The following is a 19677-nucleotide window of genomic DNA, read 5'->3' as shown; positions in this document are numbered from 1 at the left end:
TTTTCAAGACTGAACTAGTGTTATCAGATGGCATTTAGGATTCAGTTCTTGCACTCTTGGCAAGGGTGAGGAGAAAGGACAAAAGACAGAGGGATTCCCACAGTGGGTACAAGTCACATGCTAGAGATGTGTATACCTTGTGACCAGAGGCACTGACTGCTTTTGTTCCAGACTATCTTTTCAAGAATGCTTGTATAACAAACAGTGTTGGAAGATAAAGACAGTGTCTCCCTGCAGAAGAATAAGCAAGAATGTTTACTGTCCAGTAGAATAAATAATGTCACCTTCTGGGAGGCTTACCACCCATTATGAAAGATTCGAGCTGTCTAAGTTCAGGGTTCCTCTCCTGTAATGAAACTCATTGCATGAGTGGGCATCAGCTGGTCCTCTTCATGTTACCTTGTGGGAATTGGGGATCAGGGAGCTGATGCAATCTACTGCTCTAGCTATGTTGTTGCTGAGAGTAATCAAGTCTTTTGTCTCTGACCCAGGAGCTTTGTGTCTTCTGTTGGCATCCATCAAACTGTGACAGGCTAAGTTGTTAGCTTGTAAGTAGGGTAAAATCTCAGGCCTTTTCCAGTTTTTGATAGCAGTGGATGGTATTGAAATATCTTATAATATTGAAAAGACTGACCCTGACACAGAGGTAGTATTTCTTAGAAAGATTGAAAAAGCATGTTTGGAAGCACGGCTCCTGGGTCTAATCAGGATGTCATTGTATCATCATTACTTCTCTATCTTTTTAGGCCAGCGGTTCTCACACAGACCCTTAAAGTCATAAATGAATATATACACAACACTTTGCACAACACTTTGTGGGTTCATGGTCCCATTAAAGATATTAATTAGACCTGAATCAGAACCCCTGGTCAGGACTGATTCTCCTTAAAGTTAAGGACCACATGCCTACTGCTAATAACGCAATAGGCACTCAATTAATGTTTATAGAGTGGTGCATGAATACATTAAAGAAAGAAAGAAGTTAGGATACTAAAAATGTACATAGATGAAACTAAAATATGAAACCAAAGAGGACACTAGTTATATTTGGGAAAAAAGAATAACAATAAAGGAAGTCTCAGTAATTCTCCAGAGAAAATGACAAGAAAAATGGTCTTGGGAAAATAACTAGTTTTGATGAGGTGGTTAAGAACATGAATTCTATGACCAAATTACCAGGGTGCAGCTTCTGACTCTTCCACTTGCCAGTTGTACAACATTGGGCTGTAACTTCACCATTTCGTACTTCAGTTTCTTCATCTACACAATTAGCATATAGTACTTAACAGAGAATAGTGTCTGGTACATGGAAAATACTCAATAAAATTAGCTGTCATTGTGGTGTCTAGATATCAAAGCATAGGCTATAGGTGATAAAAGAGGAGGATTTGAAATTTTGGTGCAATGAAGCTACTCATGTCTAATACTCACCACCAACACCTAGAGAGATGAGATTCAATATCAGAATCTGGCAATGAAGAAGGAAGGAAGGGAAGAAAGAAAGAAGGAAAAGGAAGGAAGGAAGAAAGGAAGGGAGGGAGGGAGGGAGGGAGGGAGGGAGGGAGGGAGGAAGGAAGGAAAGGAAAGAAGGAAGGAAGAAAGGAAGGGAGGGAGGGAGGGAGGAAGGAAGGAAAGGAAAGAAGGAAGGAAGGAAGGAAGGAAAGAAGGAAGGAAAGAAAACCAACACAGGAGGCAGGAACTGCATGATCATAAAACATACTTTTTTTGAGTCATTGCCAGGTTTATTTACTTATTTGTTTAATTTTTTTTATTTTTATTTTAAATTCAGCATACATGTTCAGGTTTGTTACATAGGTAAAGTTGTGTCATGGGGGTTTGTTGTACAGATTATTTCATTACTCAGGTATTAAGCCCAGTACCCATTAGTTATTTCTTCTGATCCTCTCCCTCTACCCTCCAATAGGCCCCATTGTGCGTTGTTCCCCTCTATGTGTCCATGTGTTCTCATCATTTAGCTTCCACTTATAAGTAAGTAAGAACCTGTGGTATTTGCTTTTCTGTTCCTGCATTAGTTTCCTAAGGATAATGGCCTCCAGCTCCATCCATGTTCCTGCAAGGGACATGATCTTCTTCTTTTTTGTGGCTGCATAGCTTTCCATGCTGTAAAAATATACACTTTTATTTATAAGTGGAAATCCAGGAAATTTACAGGAAAGAAGGAGGTAGAGATCATTTGGGTAAGAGCCTAAAGAGAAACAAACAGCCAGAAATTTGCCTAAGGCTCTCTTGTGCACACATTCTGGGCCACAATGCTTGCTGAAGGTAATTGTCCAGACATACTATTCCTTTTCTAACTTTTTTTTTTTTTGAGACAGAGTATTTCTCTGTCACCCAGGCTGGTGTGCAGTGGTGTGATCTCAGCTCACTGCAACCTTTGCCTCCCGCGTTCAAGTTATTCTTGTGCCTCAGCCTTCCAAGTAGCTGGGATTACAGGTGAGCACCGCCATGCCTGGCTAATTTTTGTATTTTTTGTATAGATGGAGTTTCACCATGTTGGCTAGGCTGGTGGTCTTGAATTCCTGACCTCAAGCGATCTGCCTGCCTTGGCCTCCAAAGCGCTGGGATTACAGGTGTGAGCCACAGTGCCCAGCCTTCCTTGGCTTTTGATATCTGCCTCAGTTCTTAGCAAAATGCTGAGATTTTCTTCTTGTTTATTGAACCCAGCTTCCTCTTTGACTCTTGGATCTGTTTGAACACCTAGTTTCAAAGCATCTCCTGCAGCCCTAATGTGGGACTCCTTCATACTTCCATCTCCATCTTACCCACTGAACCAATCTTTAACTCCCAATGGGGGTTGGACAACACAGGCTATCAGGTCCAATAAAAGGTATGGGTGGGATATCTCTGAAGCAAATTACAAAATTGGAACAGAAGGATACAGCTGGAAAAGGATCCTTCAACCACCCTTCTTGAAAAAGAGGGGCTAAAAAATTCTTTTATGTCTCAAAAGTCAGGGGAATCAATGAGAGGAATGGCTGCCAAGTTAACCGCAAACTCTGTGATGTGAAAGTGACAGAAAGTTGGGGTACGGGGTCTTGGGTTTTGCTCTACAGGGCTGTGGGCTGTGAAAAGCCAATTTTGGAAGGTACAGAGCAGCAATGGGACCTCTCCCATTGGCCAGAAACTACAAAAAGAGAATATAGCACAAAAGGCATAAGAAGCACTCAGAAATGAAATTTGGAGGATACAAGTGTAAATGAAGAAGAAATAAGAAGGCTATACTCAGATTGGTCTCTGATTAGTAAAAACAAAGAAAGATGAATAAATGATGAAAGCCATGGGACAAAACTGGAGATGAAGGGAAACGTGTGACACAGAGCAGTGTCAAGAGGCTAAACATCAAATTGAGATAGATTTTGCGGAAAATACTATCAACAACAAAATGCATCAAACAGAGAACACATACACAGCTCAAGGAAGATGGAATAATGTTAACAGATGTCAGAGGGAAGACAAAACTCATTCCTATTTTTGCCTCTGTATTTCTCACAAATGAATGCTTGGTGAACCTAAAGCATCAGACAAGCACAGTTAAAAGAGACTTGAAGCCAAGATATGTGGAGATTTTAAGAGAGCATTTAGCCTCTTTAAATTTGCTCAAGGGGTCAGAGTAACAAGATGAATTATGTCCAATGACTGTGAAATAATTTGTAGGTGAGACTGTGAAACCATGGTCAGTAAGCTTTTTGAGATATCATGATAAACCAAAGTGGTGCCAGAACACTGGAGACAGGCAACCATTGATCCTGGTTTTCAAAAAGATGGGTTATAAGGCGAGGTTGACTTCATTCTCAAGCAATTTTCTGAATCTATTCTGGAATGGATTATTGACAACAGGGCCTAGGAATGATGGCTCCTAAGAGGAGATTGGGTACCTCAAGAACATTATTTTTTCCCAAAAGGGAACATTCATTCCCTTTTGGGAAAAAAATTCTAGACTGAGACTCTGATCAATGTCATAGACACATCGCATGGGGATTCAAGGGGCATTTGACTCACCTGTGGTCCTCTGTGGAAAGGATATACGAACGTAAATGCATATCACAGAAAGGCTTGTACTTAATTAAGCAACAGTTCAATGTTAAGTGTTGATTTTCTCATAGTTCTCTGCTTGGCTTTTTCTGTTCAATATTTTAGTCAATAACTTATATAAAAACAGCAGGCAGCGTTTATCAGATTTGTAAATAGCAGCATAAAAATTTAAAAGTATCTTGACAGGATAGAATGCATATGTGAAATTTAATCAGAATAAAAAAGTTTCTGAAAGGACAAAACAGTGGAAATATCATTTTTAAAGTCTTAAGCCATTTTAATTACATGCAAGTTTATGAGTCATAGTGTTTTTTCCCAGTTCCTAAGAGTCTATGATTTCATAAGCATTAATAACACTTCAGTAACAATTGCAGCAACAACCATAGCAAATAATAAAAAAAAAACCCAAAAGGTCACAGCTTCTTTTGGCTAGCTCTAAATACATAATTAAAAGATTTTAGACTCGTAATATTTCCAAATACCATTCCAGTAACATTGCAATTGCATCAAAGACACCCACACAAAGACTGTTTCAATAAGCATATGCTACCCAAATATATATTACATTAAAATTACCAGAAACAACTGATATGGTGCCAAGAATGTAACAGTCATATGGAAAATTGACTTTACTTTCTGGCTGACTGCCTCAGTTTCCCTTCCTGCTAAGTAGGAATGGATAATTCTTGCCCACACTACTCAAGAGGTGTGAATCATAAAGATCAATCAATAAATTTTTTTGAGCCTTTTGGCCTGATCCCTTGGATGAAAATGCTCCAGCATCTCTGCTCCTCTTGGAAGGACAATACTCTTCTACAGTTGAAGAGGTTAGGGACTTACCACTCAAGATTTCCATTAATTGCTCTGTGGAGAGTTCTGGGTGGCTCCTCAGGACAGTGTAGATGGTCATCACCATTTCCAGGGTGCAGAACCCACACTGGGGGCTGTGGGCTTTAGCAATTCCTTCGTAAAAGCAAACGACACAGGGCTCCAGGTGGAAAGTTTAGGGGTAAGAGTCTCTCAGAAATGAAACAGAGGCCTCTGATTGGTACAACTACAGGTAGGTCCAGAGCCTGTCAGGTAGCAGCTGGAAGTGCCGTGATTGTTCACATTTCGGATGCCAATGGAGGCTTTCTGGGAAAAAATTCCATTGAGGCAGTTGGGAAAGGAAGTCCTCAATGCCAGCCTAGTGCATCACTTCAAAGGCAGAGTTTAGATTTTAACCAAGACCACAGACATAGGGATTACCTACTTTTATTGTGTTCTCTCCTCATTCTGCTCCCACTTGCCCCTCCTCCTGAAAGGAAGTTAAATTGGAGGGACTTATTGCCAAGGCTTCCCTCCACAAAGAGAGCTCCAGCTTTTCCACTTCACACTTTTTGTTCTGACCTGGGAGGGTAACTGGTGTTTTATTCACTTTAGGGCATTTTTACTAATGTATCTTCAGTATGTAAGTTTAAAAATCTTATAAAAACTTGGCCCTGGCCGGGTATATGGTGGCTCACACCTCTAATCCCAGCATTTTGGGAGGCTGAGGCAGTTGGATCACCTGAGGTCAGGAGTTTGAGACCAGCCTGGCTAACATGGCGAAACCTCATCTCTACTAAAAATGCAAAAATAAGCTGAGAATGGTGGCACACACCTGTAATCCCAGCTACTCATGAGGCTGAGGCAGGAGAATTGCTTGAACCTGGGAGGCGGAGGTTGCAGTGAGCCAAGATCGCACCACTGCACTCCAGCCTGGGCAACAGAGCAAGATTCTGCCTCAAAACAAAAACAAAAACCTTGGCCCTGAGACAAACACACACTGTTGTGTGCCTCTGATGTAGTGAGAGGATTTCTGGGGGCCAAAGAACCAGCAGGCTAGTGACCTTCCTCCCCTGTGACCTTTGACTCAGTGATTTGCCAACAACCTTCATGGAACACAAATTCCTTGTGATGGGAGAGGGTATTTTTAGAATAAGACATAATCTTTATATCCAAAGGTTTATAACTTGGTTTGGTGTGGGGTACTCAAATATATTGTCATTTTTTCTTCTTATTTTCTGCCTCCTGTATCAACATCTATAGTCTTGACCAAAGACTATTACATAGCAACAAGCCAAATTAAACATTCAGGTCACAAAATTATTCTTTCTGGCTAGAATTATCAGCATGACTATTTACACAGACCAAACATAGAATACGCGTCCTTGTTTTTCTCATTTTATTTTATTATCTTAATTTTTATTTATTTTTAGAGATGAAGTCTTGCTCTGTCACTCAGGCTGGAGTATGGTGACCTGATCATAGCTCACTGCAGCCTCAAACTCTTGGGCTTGTGATCCTCCCATCTTAGCCTCCCCTGTAGCTAGGATAACAGGCACACACCACTATGCCCAGCTGAGTTGTTTATTTTTTTATAGATGGGGCCTTGCTATGTTGCCCAGGCTAGTCTTGAACTCCTCGGCTCAAGTGATCCTCCCACCTCGGCCTCCCAAAGTGCCAGGATTACAGGTGTGCACCACTGTGCCCAATCCTTTTTCTTATTTTATTATAGGAACCATAATAGATGTGAATCATCCCTTTTTTATGTCTTTGTGGCAGGACCCAAAGCATTCCTAGGGAGAAATTCCTCCCTGAGGCAATGAGATGGTCTGAAGTGACAGACTCAGGGGGGGTCACTACCTCATCACCACCTCCTCCACATTTTTATGGAAGTGTAATAAGCCTCAAATAGTAATCAATAAAGCTGCAGAAGGAAAAAGGAAATTAAGAATGGGTAATATTTCTTCTTGTAAAGGAGACAGAGACCTTCATCTGCCATCTGTGTCCTTTGAAACCATAAGCGATCACCCAGACAACGACAGAAGCTACCTAAACCCATTGTTATCCTCAAATGTGCTCTTACCTGAACTGGGTGAATCCTGGGTTAGGTGTTTCCTACACCTTCTCTGGTGGTGACAGCAGCTCTACAGAAAAAGGAGGCGGGCACCAGGCAAGCGGTGACAGAGAAGTGACTTCAGAGTTTACACAGTAAAGCCAAAAAGAATTGGCACAGTGACAGCAGCAGTGTTAAAAAAGAAAAAGAAAATATGTATTTAGATGATTATAATAGTAATTACTTTGATATGAATATAATTAATTGAGTGAGTGTTAGAGCTGGGCCATGACATAAATGATCTTGAATATATAATAGTATGGCTACCTAAAAATAAAGAGTCTACTACTTGGAATTAAGAAAGCCATTTTTCTTTCCAAACTATCTTGTTAAAATTAAAAATCTCAGGAATTGAAATGGTTTCTAGTTGTTCCTATGCCCATTTCAGTTTGTTGGTTGTGATGGTTGGTCAGATAATTAACACATTACCCTTCAAACAATCTCTAGTGTGATTTTATAAAAAGCCTGGAAGGTGTGGGGAAGAAGTTAAATGAGACCAACTGGAAGGCAAGTCATTCAATAACTTCACCAGAGTGTAAGCTGTATGAGGGCAGGTAATTATTTGACCAGCCATCACACTGACAAACTGAAATGATGCATGACAGAAGGAAAATGTTCTATAAGTGCAAGAGAAATTGCAGTATCCAGAGGTTTTTTTTTTTTTTTAATTTGCTTTGCTTTCTTAAACAAACAAAAAGATATGATATTTTCTTAGAAAAAACAGTAAATTTACTTCAGGGTCTGAATTTATCTCAATGACCTGCATAGAGGAATTGATTATATAGATTGAGTCAGTTTTCCTGTGGCCCATTATTTCTGAATAGTAAGAATCATTTAGAATAGGTTGGTTGATCTTATTTGCCTGGCTTGATTAAACATCTCTTTAGCAATTACAGTGTTACATAACGCTGTACTGTATTTGACTTTCTTTTGGCAGGACAAATATTTGGCTTTGTTTCAGAGGATAACCAACAAGAATTTGCATTGTAACACAACCCTGGCTTGAAGAAAATAATAAAAATTTATGAAATATTGGGTAGCTATACACTTTTAAAATTCTCGCATTCACAGTTCAATAAAAGAATGGAGACTTGAACTAAGGGTTTTAATTCTCATCACCACTTGCAAAACATACTCTTTGTTCTTTGATCAAATTGGAAAAGTTAAGTAAGCAAGACCTTGGCAGCAGTAGACAAATAGCATTCCTTTGGTATCCACAGGAAAACATTCGTACAATCCACTAGCACCTCCCTTTAACAGAGAAATTCTAGAAGAGTTGCCATCTCCCTAGTGGAGGAAATACGAGGCAGTAGAAAAAAACCAAACTTTGGGAGCAGTCAGATGAAAGCCAGGGTCCCTCTAGTGCTTGTTAATTGAGGGATCTTTGGGAGATTCTTTGGGAGCAGTTGAATGAAAGCCAGGGTCCCTCTAGTGCTTGCTAATTGAGGGATCTTGGGCACATTACATAACCACTCTGAGCTTCCACTTCTTTTCATAGCCGCATGTGGAGTGTGCGACATGCAGGGCGGGTATGCTCGGTTTCAACTTTATCTCTTCCTCTTGGCCAACGACGCTAAAAACAAGGATATTGGGCTGCACATCAGGCACAGTGTCAAGGACAATGAAAAACAAGGAGCACCAATTCTAGTCATAGATGATGCCTTAGCTAAATCTCAAGCACTCGGAGCAAAGTGGGCCCAGACAATTTTTTGGCCCATTCACTTAAATGATTTAAGAATCCCTGCATAAAGGACAACATGTTAAAATGCCGGTGAACTGTGAAGTTTATTCCTGGCTTTCTGGATGACTTCTCTTCCATTCTTGCTAGTCAAAAGTTTTGTAATTATTTGCAAATGATGGGAAGATTTGAGACCCTTAATTTGTATGTGTTTGTGTGTGGTGGCCATGGTGGTGGTGGGACAAGAGCTGAAGGCGGCAGAGCTGTGGGAGGAAGTGGGGAGGAAGAGAGAGATGCAAAAAAGATCCTGGCAAAGAGAAGTCAATGCCTGATGGCTTGGATGAATACAGGTGCAATTACAAAATGTGGTCTGAAGTTATCAACACAATCGCTTTGCATCTGGTAATCCTGACACCTTTACATGCATTACAGAGATTCTGTCTGTCTCTTTCTCCATCTCTCTCTCCTTTCCTCCTTTTTCCCTCCCTCCCTCCTTCTCTCCTCCCCTTCCCTAAGAACCCTAAGAACTACAGATACAGATTGTTATAGGTTTGTCACAGTCACACAGCAAATCAGCAACTCACACACAAGTCACCTGAACCTAGGATCGTCTTTGCAAACATTAATAAAAGATTGCTTCTATCATGGTTTCTTTCTTTATATGAATTTATTAATAATGTAGAAAACTTACTTTTCTTCCATTCACATACAAACAAACCAAGTTCATCTGATGCCTTGGAATGTGACATTATGCCACCAGCATTGGCTGAATCTTGTGAAGTTGTATCAAAAGCACCTGTTCCTGTGTCCGCCTGACAGGCTTGCCATGTGCTCCCTGGAAGAGGATGAATAGTGGATGAAGCAGCTCCCGGGGCCGTTTGTATCTGCTTCCTGAGTGTGTTCCTCCAACCAGCTCCTGTCTGTCTATGTTCCCAACCCTCTTGTCTCCCCGCCTTCCTCTGTTACCCCCACTTTCCTCCTCCTTTAAGCCAACCTGGAACTTTCATGGCAATTCTGCCCTTACATAATGTATATTTCTCCTTGCCGTGGGGACAACCCACTGGAATAAGCTATCTTCTTCTTCTTCTTCTTTTTTTTTTTTTGAGATGTAGTCTCACTCTGTCACCCAGGCTGGAGTGCAATGGTGTGATCTCGGCTCACTGCAATCTCTGCCTCCTGGGTTCAAGTGATTCTCCTGCCTCAGCCTCCCAAGTAGCTGGGATTACAGGCACACGCCACCAGGCCCGACTAATTTTTGTATTTTTAGTAGAGACAGGGTTTCACCGTGTTAGCCAGGATGGTCTCAAACTCCTGGCCTGAAGAGATCTGCCCACCTCGGCCTCCCAAAGTGTTGGGATTACAGGCATGAGCCACTGCACCCGGCCTTAAACCATCTTCTTAAAGCAGCAACATGAAGCTGCTTTAGTCAGTGACATGGAGCTAAATCGTGCTATATTTGCAAATGAACTACATTCAGGGGAGTTTCCTGATGATAAATGTACTTTTTTCATAATTTGTTTTTAAATTACAAATAGAAGGCTTATTTTAAAAAAACATAAAAGTATATAAAGCAAAAAGTGAAAATCCTCTATCCCAGTGTTTACTTCGCAAAGGAAACTAGTATCAGATTCCTGTGCGTCTGTACAGAATTTTCCCATGCACATATACATAGATACATACATGCATACATAATTTTTGATAGTTTCTAAAAAGTGAACTCAAACTATTCATGCTATTTTAAAATTTTCTTTTTTTCAAGTTATAGGTTGGTGCAAAGGTAATTGCACTTTTTGCCATTGAAAGTAATGGCAAATACTGCAATTACCTTTGCACCAACCTAATACTTAGGCTCTCCATGCCTCAACTGCTTTCTGTAAAATAGTCAAAATAATAGTATCTCGGCCGGGCGCGGTGGCTCACGCCTGTAATCCCAGCACTTTGGGAGGCCGAGGCGGGCGGATCACGAGGTCAGGAGATCGAGACCATCCTGGCTAACATGGTGAAACCCCGTCTCTACTAAAAATACAAAAAATTAGCCGGGCGTGGTGGCGGGCGCCTGTAGTCCCAGCTACTCGGGAGGCTGAGGCAGGAGAATGGCGTGAACCCGGGAGGCGGAGCTTGCAGTGAGCTGAGATTGCGCCACTGCACTCCAGCCTGGGCGACAGAGCCAGACTCCGTCTCAAAAAAAAAAAAAAAAAAAAAAAAAAAAAATAGTATCTCCCTTGGGGTTGTTGTGAAGTAAAGTGCTTAAAACAGTGCCTGGCACATAGGAAGGTAAGCTGTCAGTAAATGTTAACTATTTGTATTATTGCCATAAATTATTAGTCATCTATTGATTTACATTACATTGTTTTTAATTTTTCACTATTATAAATAATGCTGCGATGAAAATCCTTGGACTTCACCTTTGGACATTTGAGCCAGTATTTCTGTTGGACAAATTCCTGGAGTTGGAATTCCTGGGTTGAAGGCTATGCACATTGCTGAATCCAACTAAATCACCTTCTAAAATATGTTCCTTAATATAACAAATCATGTACACAGCCTTCTCCAGCTCTGAGCATTATCCCTACTGTCCAGTTTTCCAGGATGTGGGAGAAATGACAGTTCATAGTAGGCATTTCTCTAGTTTGGTGAGGTTATCCATCTTGCTACACATTTAGTGAGTATTTGTACTTATTCTTCTCTCCTTTGATTATTTTTCTCTAGTAGGTTTTTTATTTATCTATCTGAAGAATTTTATTATATACAATAGGTACCAACCATTCTCTGTTATAAATGCCCAGCTATCCTCTGCCAGTTTGAACCATCCACTGGGGACATAACATCATACAGAGTGCTCATTTTCAAGCATCCTGCATCCTGGAGGAGGGAGCCCATCCTCTAGCTAGCATTCCAGCTGTGCCTGCGAGAGATTGTTTCATTGCTCTGTCAGAACAGCTGTTCCAAGCAGGATAGCGTCTGATGTGACCAGCAGGTTCCACAGTCATGCACTCGCTCCCAGGCTGCTGTGAAGCAGATCCCCTTACTTTGCTGTAAATTGGCCCGGTGTGATGTTACATGGGATCTTATGATGATTAATGTAATACTGTGTAAGCCCTTAGATAGTGGTGATGGCTAAGATCTTGCAGGCAGGAAAGGCAAACCTCTACCCAGAAAACGTTAAAGTGAATCATTGCCCCTTCCCGAATGGAAAGGGTTCAGTGTAGTCAGTTTGCCACCAAATGGCCAGTTGGTCTCCTGGAGGGATGGTGTCAAATTGAGGACCAGTTTTGGTCTGTGTTGGAAGCAGACTGGATGTTCAGCATCAGCATCAGCTACATGGCAAGTGGGAGCCCATGCTGTCGGGCCAGTGCAAGGCCTCCGTCCCTGACACCATTGGGTGAGCACTGACTGGGGTGATGGATGACAGAGTTGGCTAATGTCACATGGCCATCTCATTTGGTCCACTTAATTGTTTAGCAAATCTTTCACAGTGGGAGCTTCCTGCTGGGTGTTAACCTGTGATACAAAAATCTTCACACATCATGCACACTTCCATACGACAATTCATATGCCATCTTGTCCCCAGTCTTGTAATATCACCCCCCACCCAGGCCCTTGACCAGCTGGCCAAACCATTTGTTCCATGTATATCCTAACCTTGGGTTGCACCACTCCTGTTTTCCACATAATGTGGATAATCAGTGTGCTCCCCAAAGCCCTGCCCATTGGGAAAATTTCCCCTTGCCACCTCTAAGAGGGGCTATACTGCCAACACTGCATATCTGGATTGTACCCAAGTATGGAGCCAACCCTCTTGTGAACCCAGCTCTGTCTTTTTCCTTCTCCATCAGCTTAAGGACCCCTCCACTCTGCCTAGCAGCTCTAGGTGTGAGTTGAGGGAGAGACGCTGAAGCACCGGCGTGGGTCACTGTGTCTGGGGTACCTGCTTCTGCTGCTGGCTTGTTCCTCCCGCTCCTGCTCCTGCTTGGTTCTGGATGTTCTGCTTCCTTCTTACTGTATAGCTTTTGCTTGCCTGATCTTACGACTTGTGTTTTCACAAGATCATCAAGTTACTTTTGTGCCTGTAACTGCAGAGCAGTACTGGATAGTGGCAGTCAGACCCAAGGAGGGGTAAAAGTGATAGAACCCTCCAGACAGAGGACACAGGCAAAGGCTCCAGAGTGAGAGCTACAACAGGAAACCCAGACAGGAAAAGGGAAGGGATCATGAGCCAACGCTGGAGAGACAGCCTGGGGCTAGATAACCTAGGCTGCAGGTGCCATCTTAGGGATTTGGGACATGTTCTGCTGAGATGAATAGGAAGCAATTGAAGGGTTTTAGGCAAGAGTGTAACATGATGATTTTGTGTGTGCATGTGCATGTGTGCGTGCCCAGAAATTCATGTATATCTTTGGCTTCAATGTGAGAATGGTTGGAAGGAAAGCAAAATGAATGCAGGGAAATCAGGAGGGGATTATTGCAATAGTCAGGGGAGAAATGAAGGTGGCTTGGAGTAACATAGAGGCTATGGAAATAGAGAGGGAGAGGCAGATTCAGGAACTGTCTTTGATGTGGGATTGACAGGATTTCGTGCCTGAATAGATGTGCGCGCAAAGAGAACAGAGCACCTCAGACCATTTCCCGTTTCCGGCCTAGCAACCTGTGGATGGCTGTACAGAAAAGGAGATCTGCTTGGGACGTTTGAGGTGCCTTTGAGACATCCAAGTGGCAATGAAAAGCAAGAGTTGGGTTTACAGAGCCAGAGCTTAAGCAAGAGAGTTACCTCCAGCCATGGGAGTAAAGGCAGCCACCCACCAGGCAGAGAGACTGGGAAAGAGGGCCCATGGCTGTCTCGAGAATTCCAACATTTACAGAGGTGGGCTGGAGGGGGAGGAGTTGGCAAAGGGACAGAAAGGAGGCATCTACCCTCGACTTTTGCCCTCCCACGACCTGCATCAGCACAGCATCCAGGGTAATCCTTTGCAACAGAAGCAACTCCACGTCACTTTTCTGCTCTGCAGCCACTTAGATTAAAAGCTCAAGTCCTTATAGCGGCCTCCAGGTTCTACATGGCTGCCCCTGTCCCTGGCTCTGTGCTAGCCACATGGGCCCCACTGCTGCTCCACAAACGGGCCAGGCACACTTGCTTGCAAGAGACTCTGCTCTAATGCCTTGTCTCCCCAGTAATGCTCTTCCTCCAGATACCTGCTTAGCTCACAGCCTCCATTCTCATTTCCTCAGGAGGGCTTTCTCTGACCTATTCTAACCGCAACCTGCCACCTGCTCCATCACTCTCCATTGGCCTTAACCTGCTCCACATCTACTTCTTCCCTTAGCACTCAAGCATCAACCATACTCCTGTAATTTACTTATTATTTTTAAAATTTTTCTGCCTGCCCTTACCAAAATAGGATCTTCCCAAGGACAGGGATCTCTGTCTATTTTGTTTGCTGATAAATCTCAAGTGCCTAGTACAGTGCCTGGCACAGAGTAAAATGCTCTATAAATACTTGTGGTATAAATGAGAAAATCTGCTCTTAAAGGCAGAGATCCATGTGACTTCTCTCTGCTCTTAACAGAAATGGCGTTTTTCCTTGACTATGCCTTGCTATTTAGCCTCCCTTTGAGGCTTCCATGTTTTTGGAAAGCCACTGATTGGGACAGGCTTCTTGATTCTCACAACTTCTCAATCTTTCCCACATTTTCTGTTTCTCTCCACAGATACTTTTTTAAAAATTGAGGTATAATTCACATACCATAAAACTCACCTTTATAAAATTACAATTCAGTGGTTTTTAGTATATTCACACGTTGTAAAATTATCACCACTCATTCTAGAACATTTTTCTCACCCCGAAAAGGAATCCCATACTCATTAGCAGTCTGTGGTCCTAGCAGCCTCTGGTAGCCATTAATCTACTTTGTGTCTGTGAATTTGCCTGTTCTGGATGTTTTGTATAGATGGAATCACATAATATGCAGCCTTTTGTGCCTGGCTTCTTTTATTTAGACAATGTTTTCAAGGTTCATCCATGTTGTCACATGTAACAGTGCTTTTTTTTTATATGGCCAAATAAAACTCTCTTGTGTGGATATACCACATTCTATTAGTTGATGGAAATTTGAGTTGTTTCCACTTCTGGGATACTATGAATAATGCTATGAACAGTTATGTATACATTTTTGGGTGAATATATGTTTTAAATTCTCTTGGGTATATACCTAAGATTATGGTAATTCTATGTTTAACTTCTGTGTTAACTATGTTTAACTCCTTGAGGAAATGCTAAACTGTTTTTCACAGTATCTACACCATTCTACACTGCCCCCTGCAATGGATAAGTGTTCCCATTTTTCCCTATCCTAGCCAATACTTACTGCTGTCCATCATTTTGATTACAATCATCCTACTGCATATAAAATGGTGGCTCATTGTGGTTTTGATTTGCATTTCCTTAATGACTAATGAGTTTGAGCATATTTTTAATGCTTACTAGCCATTTATATATCTTCTTTGGAGATACGTCTACTCAAATCCTTTGCCCATTAAAAAATTTTATTGATACATAATATTTATGCATGTGATATTTTGTTACATGCATAGAATGTTAAATGATCAAGTCAGAGTAGTTAGGGTAAAAACTAAAAATAGAACTACCATACCATCCAGCAATTCTTTTGCCTATTTTTAAATTACTTGCCTTTTATTGAGTTGTAAGAGCTCTTTATGTATCTGGTTACAAGACCTTTATCAAATATATGATTTACAAATATTTTATCCTATTCTGTGGGTTTCCTTTCGATTTCTTGATAGTAACTTTTAAAGCTTTTGGGTTTTCATGAAAACTTTGGTGAAAGTTCGCTATTTTTTCTTTGGTCCCACTTAGATACAGTGTCTATATTCATTCTGACAAGAGGAAGGTGATAGCAGAAAGGGACAAATGAAAAAATGACAACTTCACAGTTCATATTAGTAATGAAATTATTTAGAAAATTGCCTTTCACTATATGGTATAATTTCTGTTGGTGGATACAAGCCAAGTATGAGTCACATGCAAGTGATCACCTATTCCATTTAGCTGGATGGATTGAAGAGACAGTAATGATGAATATCACCCTAGAGGAAACCAATTAGTGTTTATAACATTGAAAATGATTTATAGATTGCTTAAGCATATCTATCAAATCTAAATGGAACACTTTAAATCAGCTCCATAGAAAAGCAACACTGTGGGATGATTTCTGAACTGTGGAAACTCTGTCTTTCAGATCTAGCATCTTCCAGCACAGAGATAGGACAGATTGCCATCTGGGAAGAGGCACTCCGTTTTCTCCAGAAGTTTGCATTTGATTCAGATGGGTACATTCCAAGGAACGTAGGATCCAGGTTCATCTCTCGGAATCTAGAATAAAAACAAATCTGGATGTTCAAACCTGGGAAATGTTTGTGACTTAGGTGAAAAATAGAAGAACATAAAGTAGGTTAAACACCAGCAGAGGGCAACCAGGGCCATGACAGGTCAGGGAACAACAGCCTGTGAAGTACAGAGGAAGCCAGGGGAGGACTGGAGAGGTCCTGGGGTTATCATCTCACGCTTGAAGACCACCCAGTGAAAAGTGGAGTGGGTCTCTGTTTCTCCAGAGTAGAAAAAGCAACGTGTCAGGGGCTTAGGGAAAACCATGAAGGATACCACAAAGAGCCAGTGTGAGTGGAGGATGGGAGGGGCTTTCCCTTCAGTCAAAGTCAGGGTGGTAACTGTGAACAGTATGACTTTCTTCCACAATTAAAAACCCTGTCCCTGAAAATATCCAAGGAGGGTAGAGATGTCTGCTCGGCATGGGAGCTATTGCCAGAGGGGAGGGGTTCCTGCTAGCATACTTTCCGGGTGCCCGTTTGGGGTTGGGGTGGAGGCAGACTGTCAGAGGGCCCTATATTCCTGGCCTGGGTGTCCTAGGTTCAGGGCACAGTTCCTGAACTTCTATTCCTGACCAAGTGTCCTAGGAAGGGAGCAAAACAGGAGAGGAACATAAAACTAATGGGAATGAACCTTCTTTTGTCAAATAGCATAGAATGGAGCCAAGCAGGGGCAGGCTGATGAAAAAATGCAACCCGAGGGGTACAAGTTCAAGGACCCCTCTGCACATCTGCTCAAATGCCCCCAGGTTTCCCATCACCTTTTCTGGCAAGAAAAGCCACAGCAGTGGGTTCACGAAAACTTACCACAAGAACAGAGGCCAAAAATTCAGAATTTTATGATCACTGTTTTTTTTCTACTATGCAGAACGTACCATTTTTGTGAACTTGTCTTCACAGGCCATCCTAATCTTCTCCGGGGTCAGTGGACTATTAAGGGTCAAAGGTCCATGCAGGCCTCTCTCCTGTCGTGCTGCACTCACTGCGTCACGGATAGCGAAAAACACGGAACACCCCAGGAACACCCCCGACTCTCCCAGACCCTTGAAAGGAAGCATGCCAACTAGATTATACCTCTCTCTCTCACTCTGTATATATGTGCATATTTATAGCATATGTGCATATATAAAAATATTACGTACTACATACGTACATTTTTTTTTTTTTGAGACAGAGTCTGGCTCTGTTGCCCAAGCATGACACTGGAGTGTAGTGACACAATCTCAGCTCACTGCAACCTCCGCTTCCCAGGTTTGAGCCATTCTCCTGCCTCAGCCTCCAAGTAGCTGGGATTATAGACATGCACCGCCACACCTGGCTATTTTTTTGTATTTTTAGCAGAGATGGGTTTCACCAGGTTGGCCAGGCTGGTCTCGAACTCTTGGACTCAGGTGATCTGCCCGCCTTGGCCTCCCAAAGTGCTGGGATTATAGGCATGAGCCACTGCGCCCGGCCTATATAAATTTTTTGTTTCAAAAAGTAATTTAATCTTTTGATCCAATATTCCCATTCTTAGAATTCTAGCCTAAGGAAATGACCTACATACAGAAGATGATTATTAGGCATGAAGATGATTATTGCAAGGTGAAAAATTAGATAGAACCTGATGGCAATAGTAGTTGATGTTAAGTTCTAAGATTTGGAATACTAAAAATTTTTATCATAATGTTAGATTAGAATTAAAATGTTTAATAAGAATTTTTCTTCTGCAATCCTGGTAAAAATCCCAAACAGCCAAGAGAGGAATGTAGCCCTCCTGTCACCCAACAGGTATCATATAAACATGCATATTTACCCATAGAACATTACTTACCTTAGATGAATAAAGAGTATTTGACTTTTGAGAAGGAGGCAACAAAGCAATGTGCAACTCCGTGGGCGTGTCACAGATGGCAGGGATTTTATATTGGTCTGGACCACGAGTGTGCAGAATGCCCTGGGGAGAATAATTCAGTTCCTCTATTGTATAAAGTCCCATGCCTTGAATAAATGCACCTTCAATCTGAGGCAAGAACAAAAAAAGAATTTCCACGTATGAGAAAACACAGTCAACACTAAGTAGCATTTCAACTTCATGCTGTTTGCTTGAATTTTAAAATTACAGTTTAAGAGCGTTTTTAGGGTGTCTTGGAGCATGTTGCTGAAAGTTTATCTAAAAGCCATTTTAAACATGTTTGTTCAGCATTAAGTTAAAAGAAGTTCAAAGTCAGCTGGGCGTGGTGGCTCACACCTGTAATCCCAGCACTTTGGGAGGCCGAGGCAGGCGGATCACCTGAGGTTGGGAGTTTGAGACCAGCCTGACTAACATGGAGAAATCCCGTCTCTACTAAAAATACAAAAAAAATTTGCTGGGTGTGATGGTGCATGCCTATAATTCCAGCTACTCGGGAGGCTGAGGCAGGAGAATCACTTGAACCTGGGAGGCGGAGGTTGCGGTGAGCCGAGATTGCACCATTGCACTCCAGCCCGGGCAACAAGAGCAAAACTTAGTTTCAAAAAAAAAAAAATAATAATAATAATAAATAAAAATCATGAAAAAAAGAAGTTCAAAGACAAAGGACTTGGGTTCTAATTTTGGTTTGGCCATTGAAATGAGTGCTCAGGAAGAGTCTTCACAGAGCCTGGAGCCCAAGCACCCTCTTTTTTTGTTTTTTGCCCATGAGGCAGACAAACCCCCCTGACTGATGTGTCCAGAGACCCCAGGGCGCTAGTGAAAGCTACAATCCCATTGTCTCATCCCACCTCCTTGCCCACAAAGTGGCTAGCCTCACATCTCTGGACTCTGATTTTAGATCAGTCTTCCAAAAACTTCAGTCCATCCCCACTAAGTGAAGTCTTGTCTCTAAAAGCCCTCCACCCACCCCTGGCAGTCCCCAGCCCTCTTCTGCTCTCTGACTCCCTCCTCATGGCCCACCCCTCCCACACAGGCCTTCCCCATAGTCATCTGCCCCGGCCTGATCAGCAGCCATGAACAGGCATGCTAAATTCCATGTGTTTCTGTAGGGTGACTTCCTCCACTCTTCTTTCACCCCAAATGTCGTTTCTCATTCTTTCCTTGACAACCTGGTTCACACCCACTTCCTCCCTAAGCCTCCTTTGACTTCTCCACACCACAGATTCTTCCCATTCACCAGTAACGCAATGTCATGATGGTGGGGGTGGGAGGTGGGGGGGAGGGGACACAAGATGGTGCCCTAAATCAGAGGTAATGAGCTGAATTGCCTCCAGGTTCGAGACACGTAAACCCAGTATATGAAGATTCCAGGTGGGTCCTGTGTCATTGGAGAGTGTCGGACTCTAAAGGTACAGCCCACCGACTTCACTCACGGAAACGAGGCTCCAGTGTGGGCAAACTTTCTGTTTTCAAGAGAAACTAGATATTTATGACTTTCCAATGTTTTCAACTATTTCAAATTTAAATTTGAAAATGTCTGTGGGTGGAATCCAGCACTACAGGCTGCCTACCAATAGCTACTGCTCTGATGACTTGAGGCTTGTTATCCCAACACGACTTCAAACTCTTCAAAGCTGAAGCCCATCGTGTGGCTAAGGTTCAGCACTGGGCACTAACTCTACTTATGTCCCAGAAGTTTGGAGCTCATCAGCCACCTGTAGGCTTGGTCTTGC

General features: G+C 42.2%; 2 protein-coding genes across 2 annotated transcripts in view; both read right to left on the bottom strand.

The window, feature by feature from the left end:
• LOC115933781 (aldehyde oxidase 3-like) overlaps positions 1-5056 on the bottom strand; it is a gene marked incomplete at its 5' end in the record, with an annotated part of 46925 nt that extends 41869 nt beyond the window's left edge. Inside the window, 1 exon segment of the mRNA XM_031008848.2 lies at positions 4894-5056. Within this exon segment, the coding sequence (XP_030864708.2) occupies positions 4894-5056 (163 nt within the window).
• A 10932-nt stretch (positions 5057-15988) lies between these two features.
• Positions 15989-19677, bottom strand: part of AOX1 (aldehyde oxidase 1) — an 84650-nt gene continuing 80961 nt past the window's right edge. The window contains 3 exon segments of the mRNA NM_001279676.1: positions 15989-16039; positions 16926-17093; positions 17864-18052. Of these exon segments, the coding sequence (NP_001266605.1) occupies positions 15989-16039; positions 16926-17093; positions 17864-18052 (408 nt within the window).

Source organism: Gorilla gorilla, chromosome 11 (genome assembly GCF_029281585.2).
Source record: "Gorilla gorilla gorilla isolate KB3781 chromosome 11, NHGRI_mGorGor1-v2.1_pri, whole genome shotgun sequence".
Lineage (NCBI taxonomy): Eukaryota > Metazoa > Chordata > Mammalia > Primates > Hominidae > Gorilla > Gorilla gorilla.
This window is presented reverse-complemented; position numbering and strand designations above follow the sequence as displayed.